We start from the raw sequence: 21,885 nt of genomic DNA on the forward strand, positions 1-21,885 counted from the left end.
ATTTGAATCACTATTTTTTTGGCCTACCAGGTATCCAGACGACCACAGAAGGTGGACTGGATACCACTCAACCGTTTGAGGTAGAGACCACGGAGACTTCGACTCAGCCAAGAAAGGAAGAGACCACTGAAGGTCAGACTTCACCTTATCAAACAAGCCAAGAGTCTGATGATATTTCAACAACAGAAGAAACGGCTACATCCGAAACGGCATCAATGACTTCATCGAGTACTATGCCTCATACTACCACTGAACAAACAACTGATTCGTCATTAAGCACCACTGCTGCTACTCCCGATGAAACAACTACGCCTGAGGCACAAACGGAAGTGCAAACCACATTTGGTCCTATATGCCCCGACTTGACTGCCCCGTTACACGGATCACTCAAGTACGAGGAGTCCTATCAGCATGGCGATAAAGTCGTCTTCTCCTGTATGCCAGGTTACATACTAGTTGGGCCTAAGTGGATCATCTGTATAGATGGAGAATGGAGTGGACCAGTTCCAGAATGTCAGGGTAAGGATCATGCTTTCTTTCAATGGATACATATTTGTCATTGCCTGTTGAAATAGTTTGTACGCCTTAGAAAAATGTATTCAGAAAAGACGCTGGAATTCTCATATTTTCTTATTATTTATTGTGATCCGGGCCTTCAATCATCCTCTCCTATTGGGAAATTCTCTAATGGTGAATGTTACTATCGAACTGAGCATCTGATATGCCATGAATATCATATAAACATTATATCTTCAATGCGGTGATTGTTTCCTTTTTATCATTTACATCAGTATTTGCTTTACACAGATTTAAGTAAGAGGAAATGTGAATAACCCTCTTCAAGTATTCCCTGTGTATATCCATTCTGGTGGTTTTGTCCTTTGATTCTGAATGAGTAAAATATCCTGCTATATACTGCATATCTACACGGTGCTGGGTTGTTATTTTCTATTCATACAGTTACATGCGGACCCACCCCTCGCCCTCCTTTCAACGGGTTTATCATTCCACCTGATAGATATCTTCCATGGAACCCTCCCCTCTGGACACCCCTCTTAAATGATAGTCATGACTTTGAAGGACACACTCTCCCATCGGCATTCACAACAGCATCCATGGATTTCTTGCCTGATGGCCAAGAAGATTTCGACGAAACGCCTGATTTTGGAGATATTCCTTCTAGATTAGGAACATTCAATTTCCCGAACATTGATATTCCGAATCCCTTTGGAGGCAATGATGATGAGGAAGATACTACGGATTCGGTAACAGTTACGGCAGATGCTGAGAGTGGGGGTTTCCGATTTCCTATTAGATGGCCGTTTTCTGGTAATGAAGATGACACAACACAAAGTATGCCTACTGTCACGTTTGATGTTACATCTCTACCCGAGAGAACAAGAGAGTCTGGCAGTTTACCAGGTTTCGGAGGCTTTAACAGACGTCCTATCGACGTCATACAGCAGCTCATCAATATTAGTATGTCAATAGACTGGCCAATGACAGGAACTGATTCTTTCCCTGTCACACCTGTCACACGCTTCATTCAAAACTTTGTACAAACTATATTTCAGCTAATAGTTTCTACAAACTGGGAGAACGGCGACTTTTCTGGTATCAACTGGAGTGCTATGAATTCGTCAGAATTACCAATACCCTCTTACATTCGTGAGACCCTGTTTATGGTCATGACAACAGATTGGGCAAATTATGACTGGTTGTCCATAAATAACTGGCGGGTCATTTTGTCAGCCATCAATGACAGAATTCCTGCAGGCTTTCCCTTGTTACAGTTAGGACATGACGGTCGTTTAGCTCTTGACTGGTCAAGTTTCAACTTGAGTTCGTTACCACTCACTGCTAACGTCACACAAGCAGTTGACACTCTATTTAGCAATCAAGTGAATGCCACCGTGATGATGGATCTCTTAATCCCTGAACCCCTTCGTTCATTCATAGATGTGATACTCACTTCAAATTTGAAAAATATATACTGGAATAATGTGACCTCACTGATGCCAAGAAGAATGCAAGAAATGCTGTCCCTTGTAGAAACTATAGATTGGCTCAATGTAAACTGGATGGATATGGCACTTTCATTAATTCCACTTCCCGATAACATTCGAGATATAATATACACTCTGGAAAACATGAGTGGAGAGGACTTTAACATGAATGAGATAAATATGACATCTCTTCTCCCCAGTGAGTGGCGAAATAGACTATTCCAGCTGATGAACATGGATTGGGAAAACTTCACTGTAGAAAACATGACAGATTTTCTAGTTTCTGCACGAATTCGAGAATTCCTGTTGATGATGAATAGCACAGACTGGAGTCGGTATAATTCTACAGAAGATCTCCTCATGAATCTCCCTATCTCCGAAGATATGCTTAGAACGTTGGCGATGTTACTTGAAACTGATTGGACACAATTCAATTCGACTTTTGATGTGATTTCATATCTACCTTTACCGGAAGAAGTCAAGACGTCGCTACTTCTTCTGGTATATACTGACTGGCAGAATGTCGATTGGGCAAATATGGACATAAACATTGACAACTTTCCTCTATCTGATGACGTTCGAAATCAAATCCTGACAATGCTCCAAACGTTGGACTTACAGAATCTCACTATGATACACCGACTTGTAAATATGTCAACCTTAATCTTTCCTTTTCCTCTTGAAACGTTTGTACAAGATTTCATGGCATTAGATTGGAATGATTTCACTTGGACCGAGGAAAACGTATTGAATCTTCCGTTACCACCTGCTGCAAGTCGATTATTGATGGTTTTCATGACAACAGATTGGGTGAACATGGACTGGAGCGCAATTAATATTACGTCCATACAACTTCCAGATGAGATGAAACGTCTTGTCTCCGCATTTGCCAGTATGCCATCGTGGCAGAATATGAACTTTACAGGTATGGTAGAGCGTCTTCCAATACCTGTTGGAAACAGACAACTTCTAAACGCGCTGCTAAGTATGGATTGGCGGCAGATGGAATGGGACCCAAATTCATGGATGAACTCTTCCTACCAGGGATTCCTTCAACAGATGTTAAGTGTCGTATTGTCACATCAACATGACTTCTTTGAATTAGGAAGATCAAATTTCTCCCTAACAAACTTACCTGACCTCGTTCAAAGTATGATGACAGACGAAGCCTTTGATTTGGCGCTTGTCTTTGACTTCCTTAATCTACCAGTGTCCAATGAAACAAAGAACTTCATCACCTTTCTGTTAACCAGTGATAGCAGAAATTTGGACATGTCGGGATTGGATTTGGTAGGGCTTCCCCTTCCTGATTGGATGCGAGATTTTCTTGTCATGATGCCTGAAATAGACTGGGATACCTTTGACTGGATGAATATGACTATGGATAACTTAAGGATGTCAGACAATGTGAGGGAGATCGTCATGATGTTGAGAAACATGACTTGGGAGAACGTCGACATGTCCAACGTCGTTAATATGTCGGGTGTTCCTATTCCTCGAAATATCAGGGAGTTGACATCCTTGCTAATGACCATGAATTTGAGTTACGCGCATATGACTGAAGTTCCGATGTATAATAACGTGATAGGCATGATCAGATTATTGATGTCAATTGATTGGCATAATTTTGACTGGTCCCAAGTTGTTGATGTTTCAGCGATAGGAATTCCTGAAGACTTGCGAGGAATGATAGAGATGATGATGATGATGGATCTAGAGAATGTTGACTGGTCCAGAGTCATTGATCTGTCTGGACTTCCCTTCTCAGAACAAAGCAAACAATTCTTGACCCATTTGTTGGCGATGAATTGGGAAAATCCCGACTGGAGCGAAATGAACTGGGAAGATTTATCGATGTCTGCGGAAATGAGAGATATGCTGAGAGTGATGATGACAATGGACTGGCAAAATTTCGATTGGTCTCAAATGGTAGATTTGTCTGGTCTTCCCGTTTCTGATCAGATGAAATTGATGATGCACTGGATCTTGAAAATGGACTGGAGAAACATGCAGTGGATGGACTTGGATGTTACAGATATGCCCATGCCACATCTCATGAAAAGCTTTCTTCAAATTGTGTTCATGGGCGAACATTCGCGACCTACATTGCTGAGCCATGTCAAGCTTCTTGTCAAGTCTATGGGATCGTTTCTTACAAGCATAGGGGAACACATTAGGTATTCAGTCTACAGAGGATTAATTCCAATCCTACGCTGGCTTGATCTACCGTTCTTTCCCCGTATACCACCGCCCCGTCCAATGTCTGTCGTCGGTGATCGAGTATTCTACCGCTGTAGGAGAGGCTTTGAGCTGATCGGATCAGCAGTTTTAGTCTGTACCCAAGATGGCTCATGGAGTAACATGGTTCCTCAATGCAGAAGTAAGTAATTTCACTTTCTCGTAAACAGAAATGTCATTTCTCAACCATTCATCAATATGTAGATAGCAGGTGAACGCAATTTCGATCTACATGAATGTGTGCACTTCCAACAGTCCAAGTGATGCTCGCAATATTCCAGGACCAAACCTCTCTGGAACACAAGAACCGGAGTGCATGCCATTTAGCGTATTGCTTGGCAGGGCATGTACCATTTGATATCGATCATAAATTGTATCATATATCGTAATCATAGTCCTCAAGAAATTCATACTGACTACTATATTAACCAAATGAAATTAAGGCTTCTTATTTCTTTCACATCCAAGGAAGTCATAATTACTTATGTTGGTAAGAACATTTCATCATCTTTTGATATTCAATCTTATTTATCCTACAGAACAAATGTTTCACAAGGTTTCTATCAAATATTACGTCATGAGATTTCAGTGATTTCTTACCACTGTAATTTATTTTTGCTGTAATGCTGGTGGTTGTCTCTATGTGGTACACAGGTGGTTATTTCTCTATTTTGTCTATTTGCGGTGATTGGTTGAAATTGTATTCATCTTTGACTTTTGTCTATGCCCTTTGTTATGGTGCAATGACTTTAATTATAGAAATTTACTTCAAAGAAAATGGTAAACCTTGGCAAAATTGAAAAGAAATTGCAATTCTTTTCCATACCCGGTTTCCTACGCAGAGATCATCTCAACATTACCGCCTCGTACTTTACAAACGGAGGAGACAACGACTGACGTGGAATTCACAACTCTGGACTTCGAGGAAACTACTGTTAGAGAAGTGAGCACACAAGTAGACTTGACTACTATTGAGATGTCGACGAAAGCTGAAGATCCATGCCTGTCAAGTCCCTGTGCATCTGACATCAATACTGACTGCAAAACTGAAGGAAGGTCCTACGTCTGCCAGTGCCGCGCAGGATACACCAGAGACCAGAATAACACTTGTGCAAGTAGGTTAAATTGTCATTTCTTTTCCACCAACCCTCTCACACAAAAAAATGGAATAAACAGAACTTAAATACGTGGTTTGTTACGATTTAGTATAATAAAGTGGCTTAAATCCGTGTAATAACATAGAACAGAAACCTGGAGGCACTCTCTCATGGCATATCGATCTTTGTCTTCTTGAAGGCTCCCAACAATTTGTCGCCAGCTTTCGACTCACGGAAATAGATGGAAGAGCAGTGGTCTTCTCCGAGGAACTCCTAAATCCGGCTTCAGCAGAATTCCAAGAACTATCGTCAAATGTCGAGTCTACGGTAAGGCGATCCTTCCCGTTAAAGAAATAGCATTTCATTCACACCGTCACTTCATTATCATGAATTTATTCCTTAAGGAGTTCATTTTAAAAACCTTTTCTGTGCCACTACCTAAGGTGGAATGATAGAATTTACATTTGATTAGTGGTTCTGATGCAAAATACATTCTTGGGTGACGTGATAACTACAATCGTAATGACACTATTCAAGGTATCTTTCTTTTGTTTTCACCTGCGTCATAATCAGCTTGACACTGTGTATTTGATGAGCTCCTTGGCTAGTCGCTACCTGGGTACGACCGTCAATGGCTTCTCCAATGGTTCCATCATTGCCGATTACACGGTTAACTTCAAGGAAGACAGTGCATCCAACGATTCATCCTCATCACTCATTACAGCCGCCTCAGTCACGACAGCGTTTACGGAGTCCTTGGTGATGTCCGCTGAGTTGGGTATCATCAATGTAACAATCGACGAGTCTTCTGTGACAGTTGAAGGTCAGTCACATCTGTTTCGCTTAAATCGTTACCCGCCTCTCTCTTTTTATTGTCAAACTTTGCTATAAAAATATTGTTGAAATGTACGACTACATTAAATGAAGGGTACATCGATTGAGATATAAAGTCGTATCACTCTACTCTGTGTAGGTTTTTACATCTTGTTTTTAAGTTAAGTTTTACCTTCTTTCTTGGAAGCTATACGCTTTTCGAGTGAATGCATTTGATGCTTTTTTCTTTCTCAGATTTTGACGAGTGTCTTTCCTCGGATGATAATAATTGTGACGTAAACGCTATTTGCATCAACACGGAGGGGTCGTTCACCTGTCAGTGTAATGGCGGATATAACGATGAGTCGCCTAACCTCCCTGACGAACCGGGCAGAGTGTGCACGAGTAAGTTGCTTCAAAAACTTTGCGGTAGTTGATAAACAATATGCATTTATGTTTAAATTCACTTGATATTGATGGTTAGATAAAAAGAAATTAACGAGAATGCAGAAAGGGTTCAGACGTTATTCACGGTGTTGCAATAATTAACGTCACGTATATCTTTTCTTGTTGAAACATGGCATGGCATGTAATTTTCCCGCTTTCTTTCTCCTGAATAAATAGTCGTACCTTTAAGAAACATTTGAGTACAAAAACTGTAATCCTGTGTTATCAGTTACTCTCATGGTATTCGGGTAAAACGCTTTTCTAGATTTGTATGGGTTCCATCGTGTTTGAGTGGTTGGTTGTTTGTTTGCTTCCTTGTTGTATTGGGGCAGGATTGTTTTTCCTTTTTGCATTTTATGACGTAAGGAACTGGACAAGAGTAGAATTTTGAAAAGGTATCATTGTAGAAAACCTGAAGCACGGAAAGGTACTCCTGACATTCTTCATTTGAATCACTATTTTTTTGGCCTGCCAGGTATCCAAACGACCACAGAAGGTGGACTGGATACCACTCAACCGTTTGAGGTAGAGACCACGGAGACTTCCACTCAGCCGAGAAAGGAAGAGACCACTGAAGGTCAGACTTCACCTTATCAAACAAGCCAAGAGTCTGATGATATTTCAACAACAGAAGAAACGGCTACATCCGAAACGGCATCAACGACTTCATCGAGTACTATGCCTCCTACTACCACTGAACAAACAACTGATTCGTCATTAAGCACCACTGCTGCTGCTCCCGATGAAACAACTACGCCTGAGGCACAAACGGAAGTGCAAACCACATTTGGTCCTATATGCCGCGACTTGACTGCCCCGTTACACGGATCACTCAAGTACGAGGAGTCCTATCAGCATGGCGATAAAGTCGTCTTCTCCTGTATGCCAGGTTACATACTAGTTGGGCCTAAGTGGATCATCTGTATAGATGGAGAATGGAGTGGACCAGTTCCAGAATGTCAGGGTAAGGATCATGCTTTCTTTCAATGGATACATGTTTGTCATTGCCTGTTGAAATAGTTTGTACGCCTTAGAAAAATGTATTCAGAAAAGACGCTGGAATTCTCATATTTTCTTATTATTTGTTGTGATCCGGGCCTTCAATCATCCTCTCCTATTGGGAAATTCTCTAATGGTGAATGTTACTATCGAACTGAGCATCTGATATGCTATGAATATCATATAAACATTATATCTTCAATGCGGTGATTGTTTCCTTTTTATCATTTACATCAGTATTTGCTTTACACAGATTTAAGTAAGAGGAAATGTGAATAACCCTCTTCACGTATTCCCTGTGTATATCCATTCTGGTGGTTTTGTCTTTTGATTCTGAATGAGTAAAATATCCTGCTATATACTGCCATATCTACACGGTGCTGGGTTGTTATTTTTTATTCATACAGTTACATGCGGACCCACCCCTCGCCCTCCTTTCAACGGGTTTATCATTCCACCTGATAGATATCTTCCATGGAACCCTCCCCTCTGGACACCCCTCTTAAATGATAGCCATGACTTTCAAGGACACACTCTCCCATCGGCATTCACAACAGCATCCATGGATTTCTTGCCTGATGGCCAAGAAGATTTTGACGAAACGCCTGATTTTGGAGATATTCCTTCTAGATTAGGAACATTCAATTTCCCGAACATTGACATTCCGAATCCCTTTGGAGGCAATGATGATGAGGAAGATACTACGGATTCGGTAACAGTTACGGCAGATGCTGAGAGTGGGGGTTTCCGATTTCCTATTAGATGGCCGTTTTCTGGCAATGAAGATGACACAACACAAAGTATGCCTACTGTCATGTTTGATGTTACATCTCTACCCGAGAGTACAAGAGAGTCTGGCAGTTTACCAGGTTTCGGAGACTTTAACAGACGTCCTATCGACGTCATACAGCAGCTCATCAATATTAGTATGTCAATAGACTGGCCAATGACAGGAACTGATTCTTTCCCTGTCACACCTGTCACACGCTTCATTCAAAACTTTGTACAAACTATATTTCAGCTAATAGTTTCTACAAACTGGGAGAACGGCGACTTTTCTGGTATCAACTGGAGTGCTATGAATTCGTCAGAATTACCAATACCCTCTTACATTCGTGAGACCCTATTTATGGTGATGACAACAGATTGGGCAAATTATGACTGGTTGTCCATAAATAACTGGCGGGTCATTTTGTCAGCCATCAATGACAGAATTCCTGCAGGCTTTCCCTTGTTACAGTTAGGACATGACGGTCGTTTAGCTCTTGACTGGTCAAGTTTCAACTTGAGTTCGTTACCACTCACTGCTAACGTCACACAAGCAGTTGACACTCTATTTAGCAATCAAGTGAATGCCACCGTGATGATGGATCTCTTAATCCCTGAACCCCTTCGTTCATTAATAGATGTGATACTCGCTTCAAATTTGGAAAATATATACTGGAATAATGTGACCTCACTGATGCCAAGAAGAATGCAAGAAATGCTGTTCCTTGTAGAAACTATAGATTGGCTCAATGTAAACTGGATGGATATGGCACTCTCACTTCTTCCACTTCCCGATAACATTCGAGATATAATATACACTCTGGAACACATGAGTGGAGAGGACTTTAACATGAATGAGATAAATATGACATCTCTTCTCCCCAGTGAGTGGCGAAATAGACTATTCCAGCTTATGAACATGGATTGGGAAAACTTCACTGTAGAAAACATGACAGATTTTCTAGTTTCTGCACGAATTCAAGAATTCCTGTTGATGATGAATAACACAGACTGGAGTCGGTATAATTCTACAGAAGATCTCCTCGTGAATCTCCCTATCTCCGAAGATATGCGTAGAACGTTGGCGATGTTACTTGAAACTGATTGGACACAATTCAATTCGACTTTTGATGTGATTTCATATCTACCTTTACCGGAAGAAGTCAAGACGTCGCTACTTCTTCTGGTATATACTGACTGGCAGAATGTCGATTGGGCAAATATGGACATGAACATTGACAACTTTCCTCTATCTGATGACGTTCGAAATCAAATCCTGACAATGCTCCAAACGTTCGACTTACAGAATCTCACTATGATACACCGACTTGTAAATATGTCAACTTTAATCCTTCCTTTTCCTCTTGAAACGTTTGTACAAGATTTCATGGCATTAGATTGGAATAATTTCACTTGGACCGAGGAAAACGTATTGAATCTTCCGTTACCACCTGCTGCAAGTCGATTATTGATGGTTTTCATGACAACAGATTGGGTGAACATGGACTGGAGCGCAATTAATATTACGTCCATACAACTTCCAGATGAGATGAAACGTTTTGTCTCCGCATTTGCCAGTATGCCATCGTGGCAGAATATGAACTTTACAGGTATGGTAGAGAATCTTCCAATACCTGTTGGAAACAGACAGCTTCTAAACGCGCTGCTAAGTATGGATTGGCGGCAGATGGAATGGAACCCAAATTCATGGATGAACTCTTCCTACCAGGGATTCCTTCAACAGTTGTTTAGTGTCGTATTGTCACATCAACATGACTTCTTTGAATTAGGAAGATCAAATTTCTCCCTAACAAACTTACCTGACCTCGTTCAAAGTATGATGACAGACGAAGCCTTTGATATGGCGCTTGTCTTCGAATTCCTTAATCTACCAGTGTCCAATGAAACAAAGAACTTCATCACCTTTCTGTTAACCAGTGAGAGCAGAAATTTGGACATGTCGGGATTGGATTTGGTAGGGCTTCCCCTTCCTGATTGGATGCGAGATTTTCTTGTCATGATGCCTGAAATAGACTGGGATAACTTTGACTGGATGAATATGACTATGGATAACTTGAGGATGTCAGACAATGTGAGGGAGATCGTCATGATGTTCAGAAACATGACTTGGGAAAACGTCGACATGTCCAACATCGTAAATATGTCGGGTGTTCCTATTCCTCGAAATATCAGGGAATTGACATCCTTGCTAATGACCATGAATTTGAGTTACGCGCATCTGACTGAAGTTCCGATGTATAATCACGTGATAGGCATGATCAGATTATTTATATCAATTGATTGGCATCATTTTGACTTGTCCCAAGTTGTTGATGTTTCAGCGATAGGAATTCCTGAAGACTTGCGAGGAATGATAGAGATGATGATGATGATGGATCTAGAGAATGTTGACTGGTCCAGAGTCATTGATCTGTCTGGACTTCCCTTCTCAGAACAAAGCAAACAATTCTTGACCCATTTGTTGACGATGAATTGGGAAAATCCCGATTGGAGCGAAATGAACTGGGAAGATTTATCGATGTCTGCGGAAATGAGAGATATGCTGAGAGTGATGATGACAATGGACTGGCAAAATTTCGATTGGTCTCAAATGGTAGATTTGTCTGGTCTTCCTGTTTCCGATCAGATGAAATTGATGATGCACTGGACCTTGAAAATGGACTGGAGAAACATGCAGTGGATGGACTTGGATGTTACAGATATGCCCATGCCACATCTCATGAAAAGCTTTCTTCAAATGGTGTTCATGGGCGAACATTTGCGACCTACATTGCTGAGCCATGTCAAGCTTCTTGTCAAGTCTATGGGATCGTTTCTTACAAGCATAGGGGAACACATTAGGTATTCAGTCTACAGAGGATTAATTCCAATCCTACGCTGGCTTGATCTACCGTTCCTACCCCGTATACCATCGCCCCGTCCAATGTCTGTCGTCGGTGATCGAGTATTCTACCGTTGTAGGAGAGGCTTTGAGCTGATCGGATCAGCAGTTTTAGTCTGTACCCCAGATGGCTCATGGAGTAACATGGTTCCTCAATGCAGAAGTAAGTGATTTCGCTTTCTCGTAAACAGAAATGTTACTTCTCACCCATTCATCAACATGTAGATAGAAGGTGAACGCAATTTCGATCTACATGAATGTGTGCACTTCCAACAGTCCAAGTGATGCTCGCAATATTCCAGGACCAAACCTCTCTGGAACACAAGAACCGGAGTGCATGCCATTTAGCGTATTGCTTGGCAGGGCATGTACCATTTGATATCGATCATAAATTGTATTATATATTGTAATCATAGTCCTCAAGAAATTCATACTGACTATTATTTTAACCAAATGAAATTTAGGCTTCTTATTTCTTTCACATCCAAGGAAGTCATAATTACTTATGTTGGTAAGAACATTTCATCATCTTTTGGTATTCAACCTCATTTATCTTATATAACAAATGTTTCACAAGGTTTCCATCAGATATTACGTCATGAGATTTCAGTGATTGTTTACCACAGCAATTTATTGTTGCTTTAATTTCGGTGGTTGTCTCTGTCTGGTATACCGATGGTTATTTTTCTGTTTCGTCTATTTGCGGTGATTGGTTGAAATTGTACTCATGTTTGACATTTGTCTATGCCCTTTGTTGTGGTACACTGACTTCGATTATTCAGATTAATTTGAAAGAGTCATGTAAACGTATCCTATCGAAATTTGAAAAATTGAAATGACATTGCAATTCTATTCCATACCCGGTTTCCTTTGCAGAGATCATCTCTACATTACCGCCTCGTACTTTACAAACGGAGGAGACAACTGCTAACGTGGAATTCACAACTCCGGACTTCGAGGAAACTACTGTTAGAGAAGTGAGCACACAAGTAGACTTGACTACTACTGAGATGTCGACGAAAGCTGAAGACCCATGCCTGTCAAGTCCTTGTGCATCTGACATCAATACTGACTGCAAATCTGAAGGAGAGTCCTACGTCTGCCAGTGCCGCGCAGGATACACCAGAGACCAGAATAAGTCTTGTACAAGTAAGTGAAATTGTCATTTCTTGTAGACCAACTCTCTACATTAAAAAACTGAAATAAAGAGAACTGAGTGATCTCCATTGTTACAACTTAGTATATGTGGCTTAAATCTCATGGCATATCGATGTTTGTCTTCTTGAAGGCTCCCAACAATTTGTCGGCAGCTTTCGACTCACGGAAATAGATGGAGGAGTAGCGGTCTTTTCTGAGGAACTCCTAAATCCGGCTTCAGCAGAGTTCCAAGCATTATCGTCAAATGTGAAGACCACGGTAAGTCAATCCTTCCCATTTAAAGAATGAGCATACCAGCACGATTACGTTTGCTTTGACGTCTCAATTTTGTGAAAAGTTTCTTTTACTTAATTCCTGAAATGAAGTAAATGGTAAAAACGTTTGAAAGATAGATGATATTAGTTATTATAATGGTCATAGAAGGTAATATACTGAAATGGTTAAACACATCTTTCTTTCTTGTTAACTCGTATCTTACCCAGCTTGACACTGTGTATTTGATGAGCTCCTTGGCTAGTCGCTACCTGGGTACGACCGTCAATGGCTTCTCTAACGGTTCCATCATTGCCGATTACACGGTTAACTTCAGAGAAGACAGTGCATCCAACGATTCATCCTCATCACCCATTACAGCCGCCTCAGTTACGGCGTCATTCACCGAGTCCTTGATAATGTCCGCTCAGTTGGGACTTATCAATGTTACCATCGACGAGTCATCTATCACAGTTGAAGGTATATCCATAAGGTCTTACTCATTTCCTCTTTTTCTCAATCGCGAAAGGACTGAAACACTACCAAACTAGGTGAAACTAGAACGACTCGCTCCCTTTTTTAAATATATGTTATCTATGAATAAAGCTGCGGTAATAATGTTTTTTTCTATGATCCATAATCTATCTTGTTCCTCTGTAGGAGATCCACAATCACAATGAGCGATGGGAAATGAAATGCTCTATCACTGTATCTCTTTCTACGTGTTTGTATTTTGATTATGCCATCAAACGTAGTTCAATATAATGATTTGACTTATGTTGTGATTTCTTTTAATGTTGTAGTATATTTATCGTCTTTGTTTTCTAATTCAATACAAAATTGAAGATGTTATCCTGTATTATTTTCAAATAAGTGAATAATTGCTAACTTGACATGTTTCCTTCATGTTTCTCAGATCTAGACGAGTGTCTTTCTCCAGACGAGAACAACTGCGACACAAACGCTTTGTGCATCAACACAGAAGGTTCTTTTACATGTCAATGTGAAAGTGGTTTCGAAGACATTTCGCCAGACGCGAACGAGCCCGGCAGACTTTGCAGTCGTAAGTACAAAAACGGCTAGGAAATTGCAAGCAGCACAAATTAAATAGCTTTTATGTCATCAGTCAAATTGTTTGTACATTGCCTTGGGATTCCCTGTTTGTTGCTTTTAGACAAAATGTATTAAGATGATGTGTTTGGCTCCACAAGAGCGGAAAATATTCGGCAATGCGAATTTCAGAATCAAAGAATTTCATATTCTTACCTTTCATCTTTTCCCTTCATCACAGAAAAGGGCTCCCAGCTTTATGGACAAATCACATGAAAAAATATTAATGCTGACATGAGAAAGAGTATTATCCAGAAAACAAAAACAGAAAAAGAAACTGCCTCACTTTAAATGAACTTTCCATTTTTACTATTTGTTGCTTAATGGGTGCAGAAACAACAGATCAGCCTGGTGATAATACCACTCCAAGCGACAGAGAAGAGTCTACAGAGTTTCCTATGGCGACCACACTTTCAGAGGAGCAGACTTCAACTCGTACATCTACCCGACAACCTGACGAAATAACTACCGACGACGAATTAGATGACGCAACTACTAGTTCGCCAACCATCGTGCCCCGTCCAATGTGCCCCCCATTGAAAGCACCACCCTACGGATCACTTGAGTATGAAGACTGGTATGAAAATGGCGATAAGGTCGTCTTCTCCTGTATGCCTGGTTACGTGCTGGTTGGAAATAAGTGGATCGTCTGCCTGTCAGGACAATGGAGTGGTCCAGTTCCAGTTTGCACAGGTAAAGAGGACCTAGATAATGATAATTCACAGTATTTATATAGCGCATTATCACATGAAATGTCTCTAAGCGCTTTTAGATTTATAACTTTATTTCATGTTACGTAAGTAAGATTATATCGTAGAATTAATTGTAGAATCATAGTATTATAATTTCCTACTGAATGCACATCAGCAGTTTAACTCTCAAATTTCCGCGTTAGCTTCTAAAGAGTAGTGATCATGGCGTTTGCGATAATATGCAGTATTATCTATTTTTGATTTATAATTTACGAAGCGAGAACCTTCGTATGAGATCATTAGGTAGAACACTTTTCTTTTACATTCTCTTTGTTTGTTTATTTCGTTTTGAGGAAAATACTCAATGTTTAATCCTGTCATTTATATATGATTGCAATTTACCTTACATTATGGAATAAATTAGCACCTTTAGAGAATAGTAATCTCGACACAGATACATGGCAGCTTACAGAGACTACATACAAAGGTAGCGATGTAAAATTGTATCATCTTGATCATTGTATAAAACACATTGCTTATGAAGATACATTTCAATGAAAAGTAACAGGGCTCAATTACGCACTAATGCTTTTATTTCTTATCTCTATACGGTGCAGTTACTTGTGGCCCACACCCCCGCCCTTCTGCATATGGATTCGTCATTTCGTATGACAGACGCCGTCCAATACACTGGAATTACTCTCAACCGACAAGCACATGGTCCTGGGAAAGCTACACTGGCGAATTTACGACGAGTTCGCTGGAGTTTCAGAGTCCTGACCTGGGAAATGTTCCTCCGAGGATAGGGGCTTTCAATTTAAGAAACATTGACATTCCAAATCCATTTGGCAACGAAGATGATACTACACAAAGTATGTCTACTGTCACGTGGGATATAACACCTTTCCCCGAAAGCACGAGGGAGGCTGCTAGTTTTCCAGATTTTGGGGGCTTCAACAGACGTCCAATTGACGTCATACAACAACTCATGAATATTAGTATGTCAATTGATTGGCCCATGTCAGCTAGTGATTCTTCCAGATTGATGCGATTCATTCAAGGTTTTGTCCAAAACATTATAAACATGTTTGCTCCGACAGACTGGCAGAATAGTGACTTTTCGAATATCGACTGGAGTGCAATGAATTCATCAGCACTGCCATTACCTACTTACATTAGTGAGACCCTGACATTGGTCTTGACAACAGATTGGGCCAACTATGACTGGTTGTCCACATATAATTGGCAGGTCATTTTGTCAATCATTAATCCTAGAATCCCCGAAGGCTTCCCTGTGATACAGTTAGAAAGTGACGGTCGTCTATATCTTGACTGGTCTAATGCCAATGTGAGTGCATTACCTCTCCCTGATACTCTCAAGCAAGTGCTGGAGCTCATACTGAATAATGAAATGAATGCTACGATTATGTTTGATCTACTCCTTCCGGAGCCTGTTCGTTCCGTCATAGGAGTTGTACTAAACTGTGACTGGTACAGCATGGATTGGAACAATATGACCTCCATGATGAGCATGGATTGTGGGAACTTGTCCACTGACAACAACACCGACTTTCTCTTCCCGGCCCGAGTACGAGAATTCCTACTCTCCATGAATAACACGGATTGGAGTCGTTCCGATTCTTCCCGCGAGATTCTGACACAGCTGTCTCTTCCGGAAAGTATTATCCAGATACTTGAGCTGCTAGTGGACACCGATTGGACCCAATTCAATTCAACATATGAGGTGGTGGCACATTTACCCGTGCCAGAGCAGGTGAAGACGACTCTACTTCTTTTAATGTACACTGATTGGCAGAATGTTGATTGGTCAAATATGGACATGAATATTGACAACCTACCATTGCCTGAAGCCGTCCGAAACCAACTACTATCAATGATGACGTTTGACTCGCAATATCTTTACATACTAAACCAGTTCGTCAACGTGTCAGCTCTCCCGGCTCCAGTTCAGGACATTGTTCAAATTATAATGGGAGTAGGCTGGAATAACTTCAACTGGACTGAAAACAATTCAACAGATGCCTCCATGCTGACTGATGTCAGTCGTTTTTTGACCTTGCTGATGAGTGTGGATTGGGAGAATATGGATTGGAGCGCCGTCGATCTGGAGTCGTTGAATCTTTCAAATGAACTCCAGAACTTCTTATTCATGATGACCAATACGCAGTGGCAGAACGTCAACTGGACAGGAATGGTAGAAAGTCTGCCAATACCTATTGGTAACAGACAGCTCCTGTACATTCTCATGAATCTTGACTGGGATGGAACCGGATGGGGTGCTGGTAGAAACATGTCAATGAATTCGAACTACTCGGAGTCTTCATGGCAGTTCATGAATTTCCTGGTTATTAACGAATGGGAAAATTTTAACTTTGGAAGTTTCATTTCTTCGTTGATTGATCAAATCCAAGGGATGCTAATGATGCAACCTGCTAATGACCGGCAACTCTACTGGAGAACAGTTTTCGATTTCCTCAATCTACCTGTTGCAAACAGTACAGAGGAGCTAATTTTGCTTCTGTTGACCAATGATCCGGCAAACTGGTCACAAGTCGTTGATCTGTCAATGCCGCAGATACCGGATCAATTGCGGCAAACGCTGCAATTGATGATGGTGATCTCGGAAACCGGAAACATTGATTGGTCACAAATGATTGACTTGTCAGATCTTCCACTCTCAAATCAGAGCAGAATCTTCCTCACGACGTTACTTCAAATGGGCTGGGAGAGTCCCGACTGGAGAAGTATGAACCTATCACAATTGCCGATGCCTGATGGGATGCAAGATATTGTGATGATGGTGATGACAATGGACTGGCAGAATTTTGACTGGTCTCAAGTAATTGACATTTCTAGTCTACCTATCTCCGACCAGATGAAGGTGATGTTACACTGGGTTTTGGGGATCGACTGGAATAACTTCAGCTGGTACAGCGTGCTGGACTTTTCTAATGTACCAATGCTAAACCAGTTGTCTCCAATATCAATCATAAAGCAGCTGAAAGTATTGGCTTATGCTGTTGAATCATTCTCAAAGATGATAGTACGCAATGTGTTGGAAGAGGTCTACGAAAGGATCGCACCATTCTTCTACTGGTTTGACTTGCCCTTCTTAAGGAATCTCCCTTACTTCAAATCCCCATCCCTTGTTGGAGACAGGGTCGTGTACCGCTGCATTAGGGGCTTTGAATTGATTGGATATCCGGCGTTGACTTGCAAGCCAGATGGTTCATGGAGTGGCATGGCTCCAATATGCAAGAGTGAGTTTCTATCGAGTGCTTTGTATTTGTATTTGTATTTGTATTGTGTGTGCCGTCTGTGTGTGCTTGATGTTCTGTGTCAAACCGTTTACAGCAGAGCAGTGTATGTGCTTAATTGGTTATCATCTGCAAAGAAAAAAGGTAAATGTTCAAATGATATATATATATATATATATATATATATATATATATACAATATATATCACTTCGTCGTGGCATTTAAAAGCATCATACTTCTAATTTGTAGTTTGTCTCGACTTGCATGCCCGTAAAAAGAAATCACATTCAATCACATCAAATTTGTCTATAAAACTTTCTTTATTGATTTCTCGAACAGAGATTATCCCAACATTGCGTCCAACTGCACCAGCCGAGGAGACTACAGAGTTCGAGAGAACTACACTGGACTATACAACATTGGAATATGAAGAAACAGCAACACCGATTGACTTTACCACAGACGACCAGGATCTGGGTGAAACATCGACCTCTACAGCTGATCCGTGCATGTTGAGTCCATGCACAGATGATGCAAACACCTTGTGTCAACGCGTCAAAAACTCGTACAAGTGCGTCTGTCGAGCAGGCTATGCCAGAGACAAGAGCAATATATGCACAGGTAACTACATTTGTTGACGACTCATATTAGGGATTCAGGATTCAGGATATGGTTGTTCTTTTGAGATGGTGACATTAGTGGATCATGCATCATTGTTGTTTCGACGTGTGTAGAGGTAAGATGGACAGTGCTACGCATTGGATCAGGGAGGTGGGAAGAGAAGGTATCTCTTCCCACCTCCCTGGTTAGATGGTGGATTGGCTATACCTGTCTTTAGTGTGTGGTTTCTCCCGGAAGAAGTGGTGTTGACTGTTTCCTACCTCTACAGTTGTCCAAATATTAAACAATGTATGATTCACATTTACATCTCTTTCAGGTTGTCAAAGGTAATCAGTTGCAACTCCACCTAACAGATATATAGTACTTTTTCAGCACTGAAGAATACCTGTGTTCTTTATAATTACCAGTATCATTTTAATCTCGACTGTTCCTGTATTGTTGTTGTTGGTTTGTTTTTTTCTTTCACAGAGGTCCGAACGTTTGCTGGTAGTCTAAGTTTCACAGGATTTGACGGCCAGACGGCAGTCTTCAGTGATGACTTACTCGATCAAAATTCTCCTCAATTCAAAGAATTATCGTCCACTGTAGAATCCACGGTAAGTAAATAAAATAATGAAAAGGCGTTTAGTTGCGCATCACATACATCTAAAAATTTCTGTTGTACACGAGTACATAATACATTATGTGAAATCATCTTCATACCGCACCTGCCCATATAAAAGATACTTGAGTAGAGTGGTTACACATAAGTAAATTAATATGTAATTACGTATATTAGTACTGTGATATCTGTACGAGGGGAAATGAGTATTTGCCCAAGGCATCAAAGAATGGTAAGCCATGTGTATTTGGGAGATAGTAAGTCCTTTCTTTTGATGCATGTTTAGACATTATCTTGTAAGAATGACATCTTGGTGATGCTTTGGTTGTGCGACCACGAAATTTGTAAATATTCAAGCTGAAATGAAAAAAAAAAATGGCACGGTGAAGATGAACAGACAAAATAACTTGAATGATAATATTGCAACACACATATTGCCTTGCCTCAGCTCGATGTGGTGTATCAAACGAGTTCTGTGGCCGACTTCTACCGTGGCACTGTCGTCACTGGCTTTAGCAACGGTTCCATCATTGCCGCGTACAGAGTCAACTTCAAAGACACGTTTAGCGCCAATGCGGCCACTGTCGCAGATGCCTTCAGGACTTCCCTAGCAACGGCCCCCATCAATGCAACGATTGATGAGTCATCCATCACGGTGGAAGGTACGTCAACATTTTGTACTATCTTATATTTTCACCATGTGTTCCCTACGTTATTTCAGAATAAGACATTTCATTTTCTTTTGACTTCACCAATCTTTTTCAAAATTTATGATTCCATTTTCAAATCTGTTTGATTAACAAGATTTTGACGAGTGTCTCTCTAATGACGACAATGACTGTGATGTCAACGCCGCCTGCATTAACACTGAGGGTTCCTTCACTTGTCAGTGTGACAGGAGTTTCACAGACAATTCCCCGGATCTTCCCAGTAATCCCGGCAGAAATTGTAATGGTAAGATATCAGTGAGAGGGTCATCAACACACCCTACTCTGAGTAGTCATCCGATTACACTGTCTTCGCACATTTCCTGTCGATGCACACAGGATAAGCATAATAATCGGATATGAATTTTTATCAGCCAAATGAAACAATAACTGACATTTCCACTGTACACCGTGGATTCGGATAGTCTATAACTATATAGCAGTTTTGCGTCAGCAGTGTTAAGTTGGGTTTGTAAAACCATTTCCCAGTATAATTCCAGCTTTGTGTTTCATTGAGATATCTTAGCTTTCACGTAAAAAAAAAAGGAATGAATTGAAAATTCAGATGTAAATCAATGTATAGCCTACATAAACAAAACACACACACACACACACACACACACAAAACAAAATTAACAAAAACACCAGACAGATAGACTTAGATGTACGCATAAACTAATTTTTCACCCTCTCACAGAGAAAGAAGGATTTACTACAGTCTCAACTGTGGAAACCACCTTTGAGATGACAACGGAAGTGGATGATAGTGCAGACACTACAACTGGTTTGATGACAACGACTGGTGAAAAGGCTACCACTAGTAAGTGTTTAAGAGTAGTTTACGGTCTGCAGACAGTATTTTAACATATGAATATAAAACTTAGACTCGACCTAATATTACGTTTCGTAGTCCTAACTGCTGTTTGGCATCTCGTTTACACAACACGACTTTTAGATAATTGCAAATTGTAATATATAGTTTAAACGGTAAGAGCCAATATTACTTACACCTAAAAGTAAAATTATGAACATTTATTTCTTCATCCTTTTTTTCCCCAGAACAAGGGAGATTTACAACAGCGCCGGATGAAGAAACTACCTTTGCTAGAACAACGGAAGAGGATGAAAGTGTGGACACTACAAGTAGTTTGATGGCAACGACTCGTGAAAAGGCCACCACTAGTAAGTCTTTAAGAGGAAATTAAGGTCTTAAAACAGTATTTTAACGTATAAAAATGAAACGTAGACCCGACCTTGATATTACGTTCTGTAATCCTAACTTTTTTTCGCAAAGAAATTTTATTCATTTAAACATTCAGGTACAAAATAAATGTCACATACAATACATAAAGAACAATGACACAAAATTGACAGGCAGCTACAAAACGTCTAGATAATGTAAATACGATTCTAACTGATATTAGATACAAAGAAAATCTTCATTTTTTTCAGACATATATTCGTCTACTTTCTTCGCTTGCTTTAAAGATTGACCAAATTGGCTAAAATGTAATGATTTCTTTTTGTTTCTTACCGAAAATGTAAAGTATTTTGAATAGTCCATCTGTAGTGCTAACTGCTGCTTAATTGGCATCGCGTTCACACAACATGACTTTTAAATGATTGCAACTTGTATATTGTTTAAATGGTAAGAACCAATATTACTATCTTCTACAAAGAATATTATGAATCTTTAATTCTTCACCATTTTTCCTCCCAGAACAAGCAAGATTTACAACAGCGCCAGACGAGGAAACTACCTTTGTGAGAACAACTGAAGTGGATGATAGTGTGGACACTACAACGAGTTTGATGACAACGACTCGTGAAAAGGCTACCACTAGTAAGTCTTTAAGAGAAATTTAAGGTCTTGAAAGAGTAAGATTTAGACCCGACCTTGATATTACGTTTTGTATTCCTAACTGCTTCTTAATTGGCATCGCGTTCACACAACATGACTTTTAAAAAGTGGCAAATTGTACAATTTTTAAACGGTAAGAGCCAATATTACTCACCTCTAAAAAGAATATTATGAACATTTATTTCTTCACCCTCTTTCTCCAGAACAAGGAAGATTTACAACAGCGCCAGGTGAAGACACCACCTTTGTGAGAACAACGGACGTGGATGAAAGTGTGGACAGTACAACTAGTTTTATGACAACGACTCGTGAAAAGGCCACCACTAGTAAGTCT

At 40.3% G+C, this 21,885-nt stretch overlaps 1 protein-coding gene across 1 annotated transcript in view; it reads left to right on the plus strand.

The window, feature by feature from the left end:
• The window catches only part of LOC140238277 (uncharacterized), an 85,070-nt gene that overhangs the window by 40,756 nt on the left and 22,429 nt on the right, over positions 1 to 21,885 (plus strand). Inside the window, exons 30-53 of the mRNA XM_072318213.1 lie at positions 31 to 519; positions 1,111 to 1,290; positions 2,128 to 4,386; positions 5,087 to 5,359; positions 5,541 to 5,668; positions 5,915 to 6,164; positions 6,410 to 6,559; positions 7,077 to 7,565; positions 8,158 to 8,400; positions 9,175 to 11,433; positions 12,147 to 12,419; positions 12,559 to 12,686; positions 12,911 to 13,160; positions 13,597 to 13,665; positions 14,124 to 14,483; positions 15,691 to 17,763; positions 18,101 to 18,382; positions 18,851 to 18,978; positions 19,432 to 19,645; positions 19,788 to 19,937; positions 20,388 to 20,510; positions 20,750 to 20,872; positions 21,411 to 21,533; positions 21,755 to 21,877. Coding sequence (XP_072174314.1) covers positions 31 to 519; positions 1,111 to 1,290; positions 2,128 to 4,386; positions 5,087 to 5,359; positions 5,541 to 5,668; positions 5,915 to 6,164; positions 6,410 to 6,559; positions 7,077 to 7,565; positions 8,158 to 8,400; positions 9,175 to 11,433; positions 12,147 to 12,419; positions 12,559 to 12,686; positions 12,911 to 13,160; positions 13,597 to 13,665; positions 14,124 to 14,483; positions 15,691 to 17,763; positions 18,101 to 18,382; positions 18,851 to 18,978; positions 19,432 to 19,645; positions 19,788 to 19,937; positions 20,388 to 20,510; positions 20,750 to 20,872; positions 21,411 to 21,533; positions 21,755 to 21,877 — 11,139 coding nt within the window. The remainder of the gene's footprint in view (positions 1 to 30; positions 520 to 1,110; positions 1,291 to 2,127; positions 4,387 to 5,086; positions 5,360 to 5,540; positions 5,669 to 5,914; positions 6,165 to 6,409; positions 6,560 to 7,076; positions 7,566 to 8,157; positions 8,401 to 9,174; positions 11,434 to 12,146; positions 12,420 to 12,558; positions 12,687 to 12,910; positions 13,161 to 13,596; positions 13,666 to 14,123; positions 14,484 to 15,690; positions 17,764 to 18,100; positions 18,383 to 18,850; positions 18,979 to 19,431; positions 19,646 to 19,787; positions 19,938 to 20,387; positions 20,511 to 20,749; positions 20,873 to 21,410; positions 21,534 to 21,754; positions 21,878 to 21,885) is intronic.

This window comes from Diadema setosum, chromosome 14 (genome assembly GCF_964275005.1).
Source record: "Diadema setosum chromosome 14, eeDiaSeto1, whole genome shotgun sequence".
Taxonomy (NCBI): Eukaryota; Metazoa; Echinodermata; class Echinoidea; order Diadematoida; family Diadematidae; genus Diadema; species Diadema setosum.